At 31.9% G+C, this 18,596-nt stretch overlaps 5 protein-coding genes across 8 annotated transcripts; 2 read left to right on the forward strand and 3 right to left on the reverse strand.

Moving 5' to 3' along the window:
• Positions 1-561: 561 nt before the first annotated feature.
• Positions 562-2,541, reverse strand: LOC117207484 (PITH domain-containing protein GA19395). Of its 3 annotated transcripts, none has more exons than XM_033447784.1 (6): positions 2,520-2,541; positions 1,394-1,575; positions 1,258-1,301; positions 1,118-1,195; positions 914-1,018; positions 562-833 (listed from the first exon to the last, which is right to left on the reverse strand). In XM_033447784.1, the coding sequence occupies exons 1-6, from the start codon at positions 2,524-2,526 to the stop codon at positions 623-625; spliced, it is 627 nt and encodes a 208-aa protein (XP_033303675.1). In that variant the 5' UTR covers positions 2,527-2,541; the 3' UTR covers positions 562-622. The 3 variants fall into 3 exon arrangements, with proteins under 3 accessions (XP_033303675.1, XP_033303677.1, XP_033303676.1); XM_033447786.1 differs by lacking the exon at positions 2,520-2,541 and adding an exon at positions 1,740-1,863 and having other exon boundaries at positions 563-833; XM_033447785.1 differs by lacking the exon at positions 2,520-2,541 and adding an exon at positions 1,699-1,833 and having other exon boundaries at positions 563-833.
• LOC117207477 (zinc finger CCCH domain-containing protein 13-like) lies at positions 2,505-7,891 on the forward strand. Its single transcript, XM_033447772.1, has 10 exons — positions 2,505-2,902; positions 3,078-3,153; positions 3,269-3,669; positions 3,881-5,941; positions 6,015-6,323; positions 6,393-6,726; positions 6,812-6,978; positions 7,066-7,346; positions 7,422-7,539; positions 7,614-7,891. The coding sequence occupies exons 1-10, from the start codon at positions 2,721-2,723 to the stop codon at positions 7,720-7,722; spliced, it is 4,038 nt and encodes a 1,345-aa protein (XP_033303663.1). The 5' UTR covers positions 2,505-2,720; the 3' UTR covers positions 7,723-7,891.
• LOC117207481 (SET domain-containing protein SmydA-8-like) lies at positions 7,882-11,144 on the reverse strand. The gene is made up of 7 exons (XM_033447782.1): positions 10,243-11,144; positions 9,454-9,822; positions 9,225-9,359; positions 8,684-8,870; positions 8,507-8,602; positions 8,332-8,408; positions 7,882-8,241 (listed from the first exon to the last, which is right to left on the reverse strand). Exons 1-7 carry the CDS (start codon positions 10,825-10,827, stop codon positions 8,125-8,127), a joined length of 1,566 nt encoding a protein of 521 aa, XP_033303673.1. The 5' UTR covers positions 10,828-11,144; the 3' UTR covers positions 7,882-8,124.
• A 748-nt stretch (positions 11,145-11,892) lies between these two features.
• LOC117207478 (protein eyes shut) lies at positions 11,893-16,902 on the forward strand. 2 transcript variants are annotated; one of them, XM_033447773.1, is made up of 15 exons: positions 11,893-12,092; positions 12,248-12,396; positions 12,608-12,718; positions 12,788-12,895; positions 12,984-13,097; positions 13,208-14,063; positions 14,150-14,609; positions 14,693-15,015; positions 15,090-15,300; positions 15,376-15,527; positions 15,606-15,742; positions 15,814-16,059; positions 16,132-16,332; positions 16,422-16,650; positions 16,717-16,902. In XM_033447773.1, exons 1-15 carry the CDS (start codon positions 11,941-11,943, stop codon positions 16,811-16,813), a joined length of 3,546 nt encoding a protein of 1,181 aa, XP_033303664.1. In that variant the 5' UTR covers positions 11,893-11,940; the 3' UTR covers positions 16,814-16,902. The 2 variants fall into 2 exon arrangements, with proteins under 2 accessions (XP_033303664.1, XP_033303666.1); XM_033447775.1 differs by lacking the exon at positions 16,717-16,902 and having other exon boundaries at positions 16,132-16,387; positions 16,451-16,548.
• Positions 16,314-18,272, reverse strand: LOC117207483 (ATP synthase mitochondrial F1 complex assembly factor 2). Its single transcript, XM_033447783.1, has 7 exons — positions 18,096-18,272; positions 17,759-17,952; positions 17,561-17,671; positions 17,310-17,490; positions 17,128-17,243; positions 16,761-17,045; positions 16,314-16,550 (listed from the first exon to the last, which is right to left on the reverse strand). The coding sequence occupies exons 1-6, from the start codon at positions 18,151-18,153 to the stop codon at positions 16,899-16,901; spliced, it is 807 nt and encodes a 268-aa protein (XP_033303674.1). The 5' UTR covers positions 18,154-18,272; the 3' UTR covers positions 16,314-16,550; positions 16,761-16,898.
• Positions 18,273-18,596: the final 324 nt, after the last annotated feature.

The following is an 18,596-nucleotide window of genomic DNA, read 5'->3' on the forward strand; positions in this document are numbered from 1 at the left end:
ATGTATGTATGTATCAAAGTTTTAAGTTGGTGCTCATACAGTGGAAGGGAACAGAGAAGAGAAGGGGTGATCAAAGCAAACCTCGAGGAACGCGTTACTTTTGATAGTACAGAAAATTTCATGAATGAAACGAAGAATTATTTTTGTCACGGAACAACGCAGTATAATTGTTCTGTTTCTCAAATATATCATTAAATATAGCGATTTAAAACGATTAAACGAATTTAGAAAGCGATTTAACGAATAATCATGTTACGAATTTTTTAAATTATTTTTCCTTTTATTATTCTACAAAATGTTAGAAGAAACGAATTTAATACTAAAAAATGTCTAATTAATAACTGATTGCGACGTTACTAGTACATACTAATTTTTGACTTAATTTGTTTCCGAATATATTTACCGAATATCACAGTCTTTGTCGGGAAAGTATACATACAGCTTCGTGCGATAGAGTTCTTTGTTGATTAAAAATAATAATATTTAATATACAAAAATTTAATTGAATTTCAAAATAAGATTAACAAGTAAAACATGAATTGAATATAAACATTTATTAGATTTTGAAATTAGTTTCTTTATTAATGCAGAGTACATCTTCTATCAATTTTCTGTTATAAAATCAACTAACTGTTCTATTAATATCTTCGTTATGTCCTTTTGGGTGATCACTCATTTGAGGACGTAATTCATAGGTACAAATTGTAACACCATGATGATGTGAAGGTGTCCATTCACCTTTTAATCCGATATAATAAAGTTTTATTTTATCTGTTCTTTCAGTACCAGTAAAGTACAAACTTAAATGATGTACAGATGAGAATTTAACCACCCTACAGTAAAAATTGTATTATATTTTTATATTATTATAATGCTTTATATAATGCTTAGTAACATAATAAAACATACATACTTAAGAGAATATTCATGTACTCCCATTGTGTCTACACATAATTCAAATTCTTGTTCAGGTTCTGTAGCTACATCATCAAATGTCATATGTGGTCTATTTTTATACCTAAAAGAATAAAATATTTTTTTCAATATTAATAAAACATATTTTATATTTGTATAGGTTAAACTTTGTTTCTAGACATTCAAACTCAGGGGTATTTACAATTTTACTTTATTTGGATGCAAATCATCTTCTCCTCCAATAATAATGAGGCCTTTTAATTTTATATTTCCTGTAAACCTGAAAAAAGATGACAATATCTATGTATCCTTACAAATAGTATGTTCAAATAAAAAACATACGGAATGTTAAATAGAAGTTCATTATCCATATCACTTTCAACATACTGAAAAAGAAAGGTAAATTTTAATATAAAATTATAATTATATTTTGAAAAATATTTGTATTAAATGTTTAAATATATAAACAAATAATTACTTTATTTCTGTCCAGTCTATTTTCCCATGGTTTAAATACAGTAGCTCCGGTAGCTTCTTCAAATTCATTTAAACATTCTATATTTTCTACATCAATTTTTTGATATAAATTATATTGTACACCTAATTCTGCATCATTGTGTGTAACACCACAATTACATTGGTGAGGCATTGTAAAACAATCTGTAAAACATTTGTATTAACATTTAATATGAACTATATAAATAATTAAAGTAAACAAAATTGTTATCCAGTAAACAAAATTGTTATCCAATAAACAAAAGTAGAATATAACGATATTTTAACCTTAAAGAGAAGGAATAAATAATATATCAATGAAAACTAACTCCCTCAGTCTTCAACGTCATAAAACGTTTATGGTACTGGAAGTAATAGTCGGAGTTACGCATAAATTTTAAAGTTTAAATACAAAGCTTTTATATACATATATTACTATTTATTAGAAATATGGAAATAAATTATAGATAACTACAATTATTTGTATGTTACAATTGATATTATTAATGATAGATTAAAAATAAAATTAGGTAAGGAATTATAGTTTCGTTTCAATTTTAGATTCGTATCACAAGATAATCTAAAAAAATTATTATATTTTTATATGAATAATTCTATTTTGAAACAAACATCGTGATAAATATTTTTGGAGTTCAACATTTCACATTCTGGTTATTCATTCTGAATTGATTTTTAATACATTTGAACTGTTTATATATGTTCTAAAAATTTTATTTCCGTTATAGCAATAAATGTATTCAATTAATAATATATCTTTCCTACTGTGCTAATAAATGCATTATATATAACGCGAGAAATACTATTAAAATGTATATAAATAATTTTATATACACATAGCAATTTCTTAATTTCTCCTTTTTTTTACATTTAATAAAATATTATAGATTAAAAATATTTAAATCTACTTATAATATTTATCGCTATCGGTTGGCAATATTGAACCACATTTTATACACAACTTCATTGAGTTAGCACTATTGTTTTCTGTACAGTTCGGTACTTCAGTCGTATGCAGTAGATTACGTATCTGGAGTTAGCCTTTAAAAATATGTAAAAACGAATTATATATGTAAATATTGAGATATTACCGTTCATAAAAAGAATTATTATACAAAACGTAAAGAGCTGCTTATGTTTCTTAGCTTATAAATGCTTTACCAATTCTTCGAAAACCATTACTGTATTCGTGAATGCTTAATTGATTAATGGTGATTCCATAGCAAATGAATATTTGCATGCTGCAGTTATGTGCTTCCATTGTGAAAACATAATTGTTTTATGGTGATAATATGTCAAAATCAAACATAAGGAAGATAACGGTTGACCCTACGAAATGTAATACAGACTCTCGTCGACCAAGTGTATTTGAGAGGTTGGGGACCAAACCAGCAGTTACTGCCGGCCAAAATTCGTCGGATTATTGTAGAAACTGGGCACTAAACGGCAGCTGTTCGTATGGAAAGAATTGCAAGCAAGTATAATTTTGAAGTTGATTTACTTTTGCATAGTAAATTAAATATGCATCTATCTTTTATAGTAATAAACAGTGAAATTGTTAAAGTTATTATTTAAATAATACAGTAAGAATTATCACTCTCATTTTATTTAAGATGATCACCATTTTCTTTTCTTGATATTGCAACTAGATATGCAAATACTCACACATTAATAAGTCCGTCCAAGCGTGCCAAAAAGGATAATGCTATTGCAAGTACAGCAGGAGTAAGTGCATAATCTGTATTATAATACTTTTAGTATAGAAAGTTTATTTAGAAAAATTACAAGCATATTATCTTATTTGAAGATGGATATTTACATATATGTTTATAATATATAGCTTATTGAGGATCCGTTTAAAAGGCTTACTTCTAAGATCATAAAAAAGCCATCTCATAGCCCTGATTTAAATTTGGAAGAGTGGAATCAAACAGATTTGGAATACGAGGACGAAAAAGTCTTAGAAAGACGTAGACAGTTGTTACAGCGTGAACTAGAGCTACAAATGAAGAAAGATAAAGAGGTTCATGGGAAAGATAAAGTGAGACAAAAAAAAAAGGCTATGACTTCTTCTTCTAGTTCTCATACTTCAAGTACATCTAGCAGTAGTAGTAGTTCTAGCAGTGAAGATTCATCTTCTAGTTCAACATCTGATTCACGTAAAAAAATTAAAAAGATTAAATCTAAACGGCATCATAGTGGATCTACTGACTATGATGAAGATAAAGAAAGAAGAAGGAAGTAAGTCATAATATATATGTTACCATGCTTTTTCGTTTTTGAAATAAAACACTAGATTAAGATAATGTTTTTTTTATAAATCAATAGTCAATTTTCTTATAAATGTATTATTTATAGTATAAGCGTTACAAAATGACAAGCTAATAATTAATATATTTGATTTAAATATATCAACCTTTTAATATCTATTATAATTTAATAACCTTGACAGATTAAAATTGAAAAGGCTTGGAACAAAAAATGAAAAACCATCAGTGAAGAAAAAACGTAAGTTTGAAAATAGTTCCACAAAAAAGGAGATTAGTGCTAGATCTGCGAAGAAATACAGTTCATCTACAACATCAAAGAAACATTCTTCCACACCTCGTACAAGGTCACCAGCAATACAAGCTTCTACAGCAGTAACATCAACGACAACTGCAGTATTAGGTTCCTCTGTATCTGTGCCTCATCATGGAACATCTAGTAAAGTTAGAGAGAGAAATAGAAGCGAATCCCCCAAAGCAGTAAAAGCTAGAGATATGGATAAAGAAGATAGACATTACAAAAAAGTGAGAGATGTAGATGAATTATCTAAAGATAATGCTAAGAATAAACCTTTTGATAAAGTCAAAGAACAGGACAAAGAAAAAAGTCGTGCAATAGACGAAAAAATAAAAACAAACGAAAGATTAAAGACGAAATGTAAGGATAAAGATATACGTTCTAGAACACCTCCGACATCCGAAAGATCGAAACATCAACATTCAAAAGAAACGATTTCAACGAAAACTCGCCGTAGTCGTACACCTGAAAAGTCATCTAGATCCAAAAGAGAACTCACGCCGCCAAAAGCTCAAGATAGACAGCTTTCTACAAACAGATCTCGAGATACGGAAAAAAAAGATCGCGAATCACATAAAAGTGATAAAACTAAAGACAGGGAGGACATAAGAAAAAATGAACAAAATAATAAAACTAGACAAGTATCGAATCAAGAAGAAAGCCATAGAAGGATTGGCAAAGAGTTTGATGATAAAACTTATTTAGGAGAAAAGACCCGCCAAAAGAGCAGAGAACGGCGTGATAAAGAGCATACGAGGGATGAACGTGGGCATTCGAGGCTTGCTCGAGATCAACGAGATGCTCGTGATAAAGACAAAGAAGATCTACAAGAACGTTGTCGTGAACGACCACGGGAAAGAGATCGTGATCGAGATAGAGATCGAGAACGTGATCGTGAGCGAGAGAGAGATAGAGATAGAGATCGCGATCGTGATAGAGATCGGGATCGTGATAGGGATCGCGATCGCGATCGAGATCGAGACCGTGACAGAGAAAAAGAACCAATAAAAGCAAGAGATAGAGATGTACCACCTTTAGTTACAACGTCGTTAAGTTTAACAACGGATAAAAGTTCACGTTATAGTCGGGATAAAGAACGAATAGTGGTGAAGGATAATGCCTTTGAGAAAAATGGAACTCGAGAACGTAGAAGCGATAGAGAAAGAGAACGATCCGAAACGAAAGCTCTTTCTGATAGGGATAGAACATCTCAGCGTATTGATAATAGATACGATAGAAATACTGTAGATAAAGATACACCAGCTCGTAAAGCTGGCGTAAATTCACCTAGGGATCGTGTTGATCGCTTTCCGCGAGAAAGATCTTTGGATAGAACATCGTTGCTCGATAAAGGTGTGCACAATGCTCCACCATTGTCACAAGCTCCTTCTTTACCAGCCGTTCAGTCTTCTATAGCATCTTCATCGTCTTCATCCGCACCGCCTACGTTGTCAAGTTCGCGAGATAATTTAATTGACAGAATAGATATCGGGCACTATGATCGCGAAAGACACAGACGATTTAGTACAAGATATGATCGAAATCATACATCTGAACACGATCAATCACGCGTTACACCAACCAAAGTTGATCGTTTAATCGAAAGACGCGAGACTAGTCCACGACGAACAATTGAAATAGACAGAAACTATAATAGAAACTACGGGCGTTTATCAGAACATTGGGACGAACAGGACGAAGCGTCTTCACATTTAGATTATCGTGATCACCATATTCATGAAGATGATAGAAGAAAAACTGTTGACGGAAGGAGATATGATAGTCCGTTTGATGAAAGACGCGGAATTCGTGAAGAAAGATCCCGGGAATCTAGATATGTCGTTCAAACTACTGATAGAACTTCATTTGATGATCATCGACATCATCATCATCATCACAGACATCCGCTTTATCCTGGAGAAAAGTTAAGGAGTAACACCTCCATACGGTATGTTGATAGCTGTAGTTATTTATCCTTATGACTAGTAACGAAAGTATTTAAATTTGTATGTTTATACTAGGGATGAAAATGTTCCTAACGATGATTGGGATAGTCATCATCGTGATGTAGAACATGGCAGAGAACGAGCTTACGGACCTGTTGATTGGGAAGAAAGAGAATGGCGAGTAAGAGGATTATGGGACAGCAGAGATAGCCTTCCTCGGTCAGAAGTGCATGATGATGATTGGAATTCTCGATATGATAATTCTGTGTCAGATTGGAAATCAAGTGATTCTCGAAAATGGGATAATCAATCAGTGCATATTCGAGGCCATTATAGAAACGATCGATCTAAGGAATTAGAAATAGCAGAATCCACATCACATAAGTATGCCATGAGATGTAACTCTTGTTTATTTAATTACTTTTATAACAAGTTAATTTGTTCCCTTTTTAGTAAAAGACGAACTTATAACAGTTCTGAAACTAGAGATGAATGTACAGTTCATAGTTCTAAACAAGCATCTTTATATGGTAGTATGAAAGAAGAACCTATTAATAAAAAGTTAATGGAGCTTGCAGAAGGTAAATTATCTACAACTCGAGAGAAATCTACAGATACTTTTCAAAAGAAGGCTGTATCAAAAGAAAAATCCGAAACGAAAGAAACTATTACCTCTGAATCAAAACGTACTTGCATTGATGAGTCTTTGCAGACACTTCATACTGAAAGCGATCTCAGTGATATTAGTGATGATCCAGATGACATATTAAATATGGAAGATATCACAGTATGTTCCATTTATTTATGTATAACTAAGCTAGGTGATTATTGCTTTGTAAGCTTACATTATTATTTAATATTAACATCTACAGGATATGGATGCAAATAAAACACGAGTAACAAAGAAAACTCCTGATACTATACAACGAGATGGTCAGTTAACAACTCAAGAAGCAGACCTCTCATCTCCAAAAGAAACTATAGAGGAAACAGTCTTTAACACAAAAGGGAAAGATAATACCGATGCAATGTCCTTTAGGTAATATTTTTAATTTCTAAAGTTCATTTACTATTACTATATGTAATATACAATAATCGGTGGGTTAATAACTAAAATTGTTCACAGAAATATGGAAGACGAAAATATGGAAACTATGGACTTTGAAGAAATTTCTGACGGTGAATTAGAAGAGGACATTAAAACGAGTGGTAAAGGTTTAGGCGATGCTTTAGGAGTTGACTGGGAAAGTCTTGTTAAAGAAACACAACCTCGCAAATCTATATCATGCAATCAGAATTCAGAAAATCGCTGGCAGTGCAAAGCAATTCTGCATAGAGTTGGCGTCTCTGCGAAATACGCAGGCGAAGATGTAATGAAGAAACTGACAAAAAAATATGGAAAAGACGGTTTGTTATCCGATTAATTTTTATTTAGTAACAGTTACTTTAATCGTATTTATTTAACTAAATGATTATTTTCAGATCATTCAGAATTGTTTTTCCATAATGTTGCATTTATGCATACAGCACTTGCACGAAATCGTTTGCTACATGACTTAAACAATGATATGCTACCTACAGTGGATGATTTTCTGTACAGGTAAATATTTTATTTTTTTAGTAGAATGACATAGCTTTAACAGAATAACAATGCATAATATTATTATGTTATAGGAATGGTAATGTAAATATTGATGAGGACGTGGATTACGATTTAGAAGTTTTAAGACCTTGTACAGCTTTATATGAAGAAGCAAAATGTTTATTACAACAGGCAGTATAAAACAACAAAATTGCACTTTGCTATTATACCATATACGATAAAGCATAGGGTACAAGTGCATCACTTTATTACCTGCTAGTCTGATACAGCTATTTAGCTATTTCTTGCTGTCAATTTAGCCATCTGGGGTGCAATGTAAAAAGAGATTAAATTGATACGTTTTTCTTAATATCTAGTTCTTTAATTTTCCATAACTAAATGTCTTTTTGTATATTATTCAATCTTTATGTCTCCTTTATGGAAATTGTAGTTACTAAAATTGGACATTATTTTTAAAAAATATGACAATTTTCTAAACGATACAATTTTATTTTAAAAGAATTACACGTTTTTCTTATTGTTCTGTAAGTTATTTTGTTACACGGTTATAAGTATATTTTATGTTCTATTCGTCGATATCTTTTATACAGCAATTGGTTGTTTAAAATAGTTTTTATCATGTTCAAATGTAACAGCTGAAATAATATCGTTTTGTAGTATAGTGATTGCCTTTTCTAATATACGTTGATTTTCATCAACCTAAAAAAGATATTCAATGTAAAGATAAAACATATCAAGACAACATCAATAAATGAACAATACAAGTATAACAACGAAATTTAGACATACTTCCTCAATATTTGGTTGTTGTTTAAATCGTTTTATTTTCTCAAGATTTGTGCAATATAGTTCATATAAAATAAGACCTGAAATATTAAATCAGGATACATTTAATATTTTATATATAATATTAATATTAATAGAAAGATAGCAAAATTCTAGACCTCGTTTTAAATGAATTTACCTCTTTTCCTACAATCACCACAATTTAAATCATCCAGTACAGAAAGTAAATCATTGCAGAATTTCGCTTTTAGATTCAGCTCAGTATCACTTAAATCTAACATAATGTTTGAAAAAATATCATATAATATACAAAGTAATATATTTTTAACAAAATATATTTGTATATTATTCGCACCTTCCCATTTGGCGCCATCACTCCTGCCATAATACGAAACAATTCGAAACTTCATATCTACAATACAGTAATTACTCCATGGAGTCAAAAGTGAAAGCTCCTTCTGCAAAAATTTATAGATCTCACGTGGTGTTTTGCATAAAACTTCCTTTATGATTCCCGCTATACCCGAACGAATCGAACATATCTAGTAAAAAGGAAAAAAATGAAGTATTTACCTAGAATTGACAGAAAGTTACCGAGGTCGAAAACATTTTAGTTATTAATTAAAGTTAGTAATTAATAGTTAATAATAAAATTAAATCAATGCGCTTAAATGAAAAAATTACAAATACAAAACTTGTTATTAAACGTTAACGTTATTTAATTCTAATCTGGAAATTAGAAAAATTCGTAAAGACGAAAATACATTAAAAAATTATCTAGGAAGACTAGAACAAATTATTAATCATACAACAAGTGAAATAAATAAATATGGTTATTAACCATATCTATGGAATATTTTTGAAATTATTAAATTTTAAATAATTTATATAAATACCTGCCGATGATTTAGGGTTATGGCACATTTATTACAAATCCAAGGAGTAGTCATATTAAGAGGATCTAGGGGTAATAACTCTCCGGAACATTTGTCAGATGCGCATAACAGTGCACCTAGCCTAGATTTAAATTCCTAATATGTACCGTTTAAAATCATACATTTTTATATTTTAATCTTTAATGCATATGTTTATACATTTAAAAGTAATCATTAGATGTAAACTTGCCGTAGGATCACTGCATCTTTTGCACATGCAGGAGAAGTGTTTAGTTATACTTAAAAATTTCCGCCGTAATGTTGTATCCCAAAATAAACTCGTATAAGTGCTAGTGATCTCCTCTCCAGCAGCAATCGGAAGGGCAGCGCTAACATACATCCGAAATTCTCCATCGAAGTGATGTCTTGTATTCGGTACGCAACAGTGATTTTGGAACGAGGCGATAGAATAAAGTCCTCGTAAACTCACAGAATGCTCCTTGTCGTGGACCATAATCGTTTCAAACGAATTCGTATTAAGTATTCTGCACACATGCTTCATCAATTCCATATCTTCCTCGCTTGGAGAATTGGTCACATTCTTTTTCAATTGTTCGATCTTTTCACAGAAATTATTTTTATAATAACAGGAGATAAAAATGAAAAATATCATAAATATTTTACGTAATTTTGATCACTAAGCAAATATTAATACCAATAATAATTATCATGTTAGTAACATTAATATTTTTAGAAACTGTTTTATGCGTATTAAGATTTAAAATACGATACGCAATTTTTCATACTTTATTTCCCTAATACTCTTCATTAAATCTGATAATATTCATTATTATAGAAATATAAGTATATAATGAAGTTTAGTAGTACTTAAATTTAGTCATAAGGTCATTGCTTATTCTTTAAGCACTGAAACAGACATATTTATACATCCCACCTACGCAAGAAAATTTCTTTAAAAAAGTATCTTTCTCATCATTAGAGAAATCTTCAAAAAGCTAATAATATAACGAAGTCGTACCTCGGGATAACAAGTCAGATTTTTATCAGACTGAAGCGTTGCCAAGCATTTACGCTGTTGTTCCGTTAGAAAGAGCGCACGGATGGGTACCACAGCCAGTAATAAGTTTGGGGACCAATCGGTGCCGCAAGTCGGTACCAATGATTTAAGATATTCACATTCATAATTCACATGCTTTGGCGAATTTTCACATTGAGTCGAGCAAACTGGCAAGCCACAACCTCTATCGCACGGAAATAATGCGCATTCGTTCTTGTAACATGATACGCACATTTCAAAATATTTGCCTATGTATTTAGGTCCGACTAATAGAGGCGAATCAATGAATATTAATTCATTTTGTTTGATGTCTCGGGTGGCGAACACGCCACGACCACCCAATAGTGAAGAACGAATAGTCCACGGTTTTGGTCCTTTCAGGAAGATCTTATTTTCCTTTAAATGAGACAATAACACCTCCTCTACTTTCTCTGGTTCTATAATATCCTGAAAACTCATGTTAAATAATGATACTCTAGAGTGACTCGCTTGAAAGATTCTGACGACTGATCCCAGAGGGTGGTGGTACTGTAACCAGTACTTCATATACTTCACATATACTTCACATATACTTCAGAGTATATATACGTTCAAGAATACGTTCATTATGTAATGCATTCATACAGGCTGGGCAAAAAGTTGCGGAAGGATTGGAAATATATATCCACAACATTTTTCAATTTAATTTTTTCTTGTTTATCTTCTCGGAACTTTTGAAGTACACCTAGGATATTCATTACGGTAGGTTAGAACGTTATTCGACGAGCCGAAATTATAATTTCATTTGCAGAATTTAATTTCCAGAAATTCGAGATTCGATTAAACCCCTCGATCGCCAGACAGCTTCTGATTTTTCCCTACGTCTAAAAGGAAAAGTTACTGTAGAACATACTCGCTTATGTATATATGAAGGATCGGCGTTTCACATGGTTGGTTGTATTATTATTATGCAAGCATGTAGTGCTATCGCATTTCTCGCCAGTGTATCCAGTTTCGGTCCAAAATAGAGTTGGAATTTTGTAAGTAACGCTCGTATTTCGATATCCATTACTTCGTACGTATCATGTTTAATCGTCAATCAGAAAGGAAGAAATAAAAGTCACGATGTAAAGTAATAATATTTTCGTTTGCCATATATTTCATATAAATATGAGTATAATGAAATAGAAATAAAATTAATCTTTCGTTAATGAACTGAGATTTTTTCGATCAATCATTAGATAAATTAGTTATTACATGTTTCAAAATTGAATAAAAGTTATTATTGATGAATCAAATTTTCACGCAAGCGTATCCGATAGGTATTATCGTTTGTATAGTCCTAAGCGTTGCTAAGACTACCAAGTGGTCAACTACCTGCTACAAATACTAGTAAAGTATAAAGCATATCTATATCGCATTCGGATAGTTATATCATTGAGAAAGTGTAAACCGATGGAAGTGGCGCATCATTTGCGATTCACGTTTCTTTGATCCTTTTGATAAATTAATTAAAGCATTGAGATACAAGAAATTAATTGATTTTGCCATCTATATTAAAATAATTGTATACATATAATTTCATAAATCTAAATCTTTTACGGGTTTTCGTATCACATAAAAAGTTTGGAATGACCTATAGCAAACATCTATGTGAAAGTTACGCTATTTTTATTCAGAATGCATTATAGAAGGGTGCTTACTGAAAGGTTTACGAAAGAGAAGATTCTTCTTCTGGCAACATTTTTTCTCTTAATGATTGGTTTTTCACGAGGTATAAATTGCAGTGGTGATCCCTGCATGTACGGAATTTGTTTAGAAGACGCGAACAGGTACATAAATAATTCAAAATAAAATAAATACTTCTCACTCTTTATATTTAATTTAAAAAAACAAAAAAACAAAAAAAAGATTATAAATAAAAGGCGACTCTGTATAAGTTTTTAAAATTAATATATTAGTCATTCGTCCCGTGCATATAATACAGCACTTATTCTTGCTACTGTATCGACGGTTACACTGGAATCAATTGCGAGATCAATTGGAATGATTGTTGGTCGAATCCTTGCCTCAACGGAGGGACATGCAACGATGCTGTTGCAGCTTATAATTGCACCTGTACTGAAGGGTTTGTAGGTAATTCATGATTCCTTCGTTTACTTTTCATGGCATGTTTCGAAAACGACGCGTTGACGTGTTAGCACAGAGGGTGAAATTAAATGATGTTCGTGCTTCGATTTCCTTACAGAAAAATTGTAAAATTGAAATCAATTTTTTATGTTCGTATGATCACACAGATAATCAAATATTTTACTATTGTACATTATATTACGGTGTGCATTTTTAGGTATAAATTGTGAACAAAGATATAGCGAATGTTCGAATCAACCATGCCTGAATAACGGGACTTGCCTAGATTACGATGGTATTACATGTCAATGTCCTGATGGATATTCAGGTATAGAAGCGTAAAAATTGGTACGCCAAAAGTTGTTCTATTCGATCTTACAATTTGTTTCTTTTTAAGGAGACTATTGCGAAATCGATGCTTCGGTTTGCAACGATACAATATGTAAAAATGGAGGTGAATGCGTGGAAGGACCTGGATTCTCTTTTTTTTGTCGCTGTTCGGAAGGTGTAATATTTTATTGAATAATCTAGGCAATTTACATTTTAATTCGAGTATTTAAATATACCGAAGATTAATTCTTTTTATTGCGAAGGTTGGACAGGTCGATTGTGCGACGAAGATATTGATGAATGCATCACATCACCGTGTAAGAACGGTGGTCTTTGCATTAACATTCCTGCTTCGTACACTTGTGCTTGTTTATTTGGTAAGTTGTAATTATTTATTATCAGTGATGATGTAGAAACTGAATTCATAATTTATAAAGAGTTAACTTTGTCGTATTGTAAAATGTTAATATTAAACCTTCTTCACAAGGATATACTGGTAAAGATTGCGATAAAGCCATCGTACCGTGCGAAGAGAATCCTTGCGAAAATGATGCAGTATGCTTATTTGAAGACGAGCGACCAGTCTGTTACTGTGTACCAGATTATCATGGTGCGTTATGCGAACTAAAATACGACGACTGTGAGTCGAAATTTGCAAATTGTGAGAACGGAGGCACTTGTATCGACGGTATCAATAGCTTCACTTGTGCTTGCCCAACGTTCTACAGTGGACCATTTTGCAATGTCTACGATCTTCCATCGACTTTCTCTACTATCGAAGAAACACTCGAGACTGATAACGATCAAAGGAGTATTACTCTTACTTCTTTTACACCAAAATCATCGACACTGCCAGAAATCGAGACATCATCGTCAATTACTGCTTCCACGACAGTACAGTCTTCGACTTCTCTTAAAAGCACTAGTCGTCTCTACACAATATGGTACCCTTTTATAGAAACAACGTCTTCGACTGATAACAGTTTCAACTTTCTTAGTAGCAGTAGCGGTACCACCATTAGTAGCAACATTGGTGGTAGTACCACAGAAAGTACTCCGTTTGTTACCGATGTCTCGGCTGTGTATTCTGTTACAAGTAAGGAGATATCTCAAACTGAAACAGTCTCGTTAGAACCTCGAACATTTCCCAGTGTTTCAAGTGAAGTCTATTCGGTAACGTCGCCGATAAAAGTTGAGACGGAATATTTGACACAGAAATCGATTCACAATGAAACGACTACGACTGAAATTATTTATCAAGAGAACGGTGACAGGTTGTTCACGTCCACTGGCAATACGACTCCTGAAACTAGTAGCACGACGAGATATGTTCCAAGTACAGGGTAACAATAATCCATAAATCACGAGTAATTGTATAAAAATAATAGTATGCTAAAATGAACGATCTATTCTATTTTATGTCAATTAGGAATTATCCAGATGTAACTGCATCTGTTGGAAGAACGACAGAGGAATTTACGACGACAGAAAGTGAAAGAAATAATGGTTCATTCCCTACCGTTGCATCCTCCTCCAATTTTACAGAGTTTTGGCAAAATAAAAGCTCTGACTCGAGTACGCCAATAATAGAAGTGCCAAGAACTATACCTCAGACATTTACGGATAAGTGGACCTCTACAGAATTAACAAAATCTTCAAGTACAGAAGTGGAAAGTTCTACGTCCGCCTTCGCTAACAATATCTCTTCATCTGTAACAACTAGTAGCTCTGTAAAACCGATATACGATGAGAATACTACCGATAGCGACCATGAACAATTTTCAACTAAAACTGAATCACCAACAACTTCAAAAAGTACCATAATTCCTGAATGCCATGGAATTTTGTGTCCAAGTTCCACAATATCACCTACGCGCAATGATAGCGATGCGAGTATTACATTTTTTTCTTTCTTACTTAGAAATACATTTTTTGTTACGATGTTTACAATAGAGACATTATCTTTTTCTAGTGTAACTGTTCACGTCGTGAAGATTGTAAACCTGGACCAAGTATAATACGGGCGGCGTTTAATGGAAAATCTTACGCGAGACAACACGTTGATGTAGAAATTTCAAACGACAATAACGCAACGTTAAAAATTTTTGTCAGGCTTCGAACACGTTATAAGGATGGCATTATATTACATGTTTATTTCGACGATGAAAAATACGCGTTGGTATATTTGGAATATGGTTCTTTAAAGTTTCAATTCTCCTGCGGACTTGAAACTATGTTATTAGGTGAAATAGATTCGCCTATCGATAACGGGTATGAAGCGGATATTGATACGAGGTAAAATAATACAAAGACGATAATATATTGCTTATTATATCCATGCATTGTATTCGCTTACTTCATATATGCAGGTTTCAATATTTCATGAAAAATGAAACTAACAAATGTTCGGCTCGTTTGCTAGTAAATGGAACAACGGCAGTCAGTGGAGAACAAACTTTACCATTACGTGGAAGTCTTCCACGACATGCCAATCTACATTTAGGTGGTATACCATTGGTATTTTCTCACTATTTCGCTCATGTCTCTATGGGATTTACTGGCTGTATGAACTCATTGAAAGTTCGTCTTTCTTACATATGTATATGTATATTTGAAAGCATTCGGAAAATTAAAAAGCATGTTTTATTAATATAGATAAACGATATACCACGTCATTTCATCCGTGATTCCACAGAAACGTTTCAAATTGAAGATTGCACATCGTTTCTGTGCTTATCAAATCCATGTCAAAATTTCGGTGCGTGCGAAGAAATAAATGGTGCAATACGTTGTAGATGCATAGCTGGGTAAGATAATTTGCAATTTATTCAACAAAATTTGGTATTAAAAAATATCGTCAAATAGGATATTATTTAATTGAATAGATATACAGGCCCATTTTGTGAACGTTCAACGTGCGATGAAAATCCTTGTGCTTTGGGTGCAACTTGTATTAGTTCACCGGGTACGGGTTTCGTTTGCGTTTGCCCACTTGGAACTCATGGGCTCTTATGCGAAGAAGGTAATATTGTTATAAATATACATATGTATCTCGAAAATAAAATATAATTATTTTTTATCCTACACTTCTAGATACTGTTATAATGCGACCATCATTTTCTGTACTTGTACCTGGATTCTCATCATACATTGCTTACGGCATTTCAAATTCTATAAAAGATGCAATGGAATTGAAATTGAAGGTCATACCGCGTACTTACGAACAAATATCTTTGATAGCTTATTTAGGACAAAGTGGATCACGCCAAGATCTATCCGATCATCTTTCCATAACATATGTTCGTGGTTATATTATGTTAACCTGGGATTTAGGAGCAGGTAATACATCTTAATATCTTAGATATTTACAGATTTTTTAGCCCTGTTGAATTTCGTGAAAATATTCTCTAGGCGTTCGTAGAATATTTACAAACGTTCCCTTGAGTGCTGCAACAATGGCAGCAACAGCAAGTAAAAGTCATATAGCATATACGATTAGAATTGGAAGAAAGGGTAGGGATGCATGGCTTGCAGTGGATGGTATAGGCAATATAACTGGGCGAGTGGTTGGAACCATGACACGACTCGATGTATCACCAATACTTTATATCGGTTCGCTTTTTATTATTTGATAATTTTGTTTAAAAAGTTTATATTAGAAGATAGATGCAACATTATTTGTAAAAATTATTCCTGTTCAGGTGGACACAAATCAAAAAATTTTGAGTCTTTACCTCACGATTTGCCCCTTCATACTGGATTTTCTGGTTGTATATTTGACATTGAATTACGCACAGAAACTGCTATTTATCCAATAACCAATTCAAGTCCTGCAACAGGTCGTGGTGTTGGTGAATGTCATAGAAATGAATGCATTCGTCATTTATGCAAAAATGGTGCAGTATGTTTAAATCATGGAGCTACATACAGGTAAGTTAACTTATAGCTAGTATATAATCTTTAATATCTACATAAAATATCAATTAATTATTTCAGTTGTATTTGTACAAAAGAATGGATGGGATCTGACTGTTCCATACCAGTAGAGGCATTATCTTCTGTTGACCCATCTTCTTGTCGTACTTCAAACTAGTAAAAATATTGTTACTGTTTCATTTCATTCCAATACGCCATATGTACGAGTTTTGTACAAAATTTATTCAATTAATTTTTATAAATTAATCAACATTCTTGTTATCTATTTTTGGTTGACATGACACAGAATAAGAGTTCAAATGCACAAATAAGATAGCTGCAGCTAAACGAGCTTGTAAGTCATATTTATTTTGATCATGGAACCATTCTACAGAACCCCAATGAGAAATCTACAATAAAAAGTAAAGTAGCATTCAGCAGAGAAACATATGTTGGCTGTAAACTTTTTAGTACAAAAATTGTTATACACACTTGATAATTTTCCTCCAAGCGTGATTGCCTTACTGCTTCCTCTATACTAATTACTCTTTCTGCTGCAGCTAGAGTAAGGATTACAGATTTGAGAGCATCGACTCCATACATAAAACCTACAAATATAATAGTTTGGTAACATTGATTGCATATTTGTATATATTAATAAGAAAATCATTTACCATAAACTGCACTATAATTGTAGGACATTAAGTGTCTTGTCAATATTGTTTTAGTTTCTGAAGATACAGTAGGAGCTTCTATACTCTGAGTTTTAACCAAATTCACCCCATATTTGTCACAAAACCATTGTACTAGTGGATCCCAATTTTCAGTTTGTATTTTGTATAATTCTTCATTTTCCTATAATTATTCTCTGTTTAATAAATGTCTTACATCATATAAACAACATTACACAATATAACATATTTACGTATGAGTGAAATAGTACTGTATCCATTTCCAAACAATTCACAATGTAATTTGCCATATCTTGCTTTGTATGATTGTTAGGATTATCTATTACAGTATTACACAGGGCTGTCTGTAAAATCGAATGTATAAATATATTAGATCTTGTTTACTAAATTATGTACTATACTTATACTTATAATTTTGAAGATAAACTTACTAGATGCATACTACTTCTATCAATAATGTTTTTCTGCATATCCCATTCTGTTGCTATAGCTAAAGCTAAAGGTTTGCTTTCCACTTGTAATATCTTTCCTTGTGGTGTTTTGAGCTTCCTTTGATCAAGTGTAATTTCAAATTTTCCATCACACAATAATATATTTGTTTTTCGATAAAATCTTCTAAGGGTGGCTAAAATATTTTATAAAAGCACATTATTTAATTTCATTCATAAAATTATTCTCCCTTTCATGTTTAGGAGCTTATGATACCGATATGTCAAAATAGGTTAAAAAATGCAGAAGGCTTTATAATTTAGAAAGATGTATCTTTACCCATATTTCTTACTATATTGAAGGTCATAACCAATTTTTTATGTCTAAAATAATACATTTTTACTAAATATTAAAAATCTGTCTGTCATAAATATTACTTCATCCTTTTAACATATAAGTAAATACGCTTGATTTGACAAACAATTCGTAACTCGTAATGCAACACGCAACTATAGTGCAATTCTGCTATTTGATATCGTTAGTTATCGATATTTTATAATCGAATCTAATCTGAATCGTTCTACTATTAATCGGTCTTTAAATCACATAAATATATATATTAATTAATTAAATCACATAAATGTATGTACATTCAAAGCATTTTTAATGATTTTTTAATATTAATTACAATGATAAAAATAAAATACAACAGAAATGTACTTAAGAAAGTAAACTATTTTATACTAATCTTGCTTAATTATCTATGCATAAATAAGAAACTTTTAGCATATATTTATACATATAGACATTTCATAGAATTTTAAACAATAAAAATTTTAA

Source organism: Bombus bifarius, unplaced genomic scaffold, assembly GCF_011952205.1.
Source record: "Bombus bifarius isolate JDL3187 unplaced genomic scaffold, Bbif_JDL3187 scf7180000008030, whole genome shotgun sequence".
Classification (NCBI taxonomy): domain Eukaryota; kingdom Metazoa; phylum Arthropoda; class Insecta; order Hymenoptera; family Apidae; genus Bombus; species Bombus bifarius.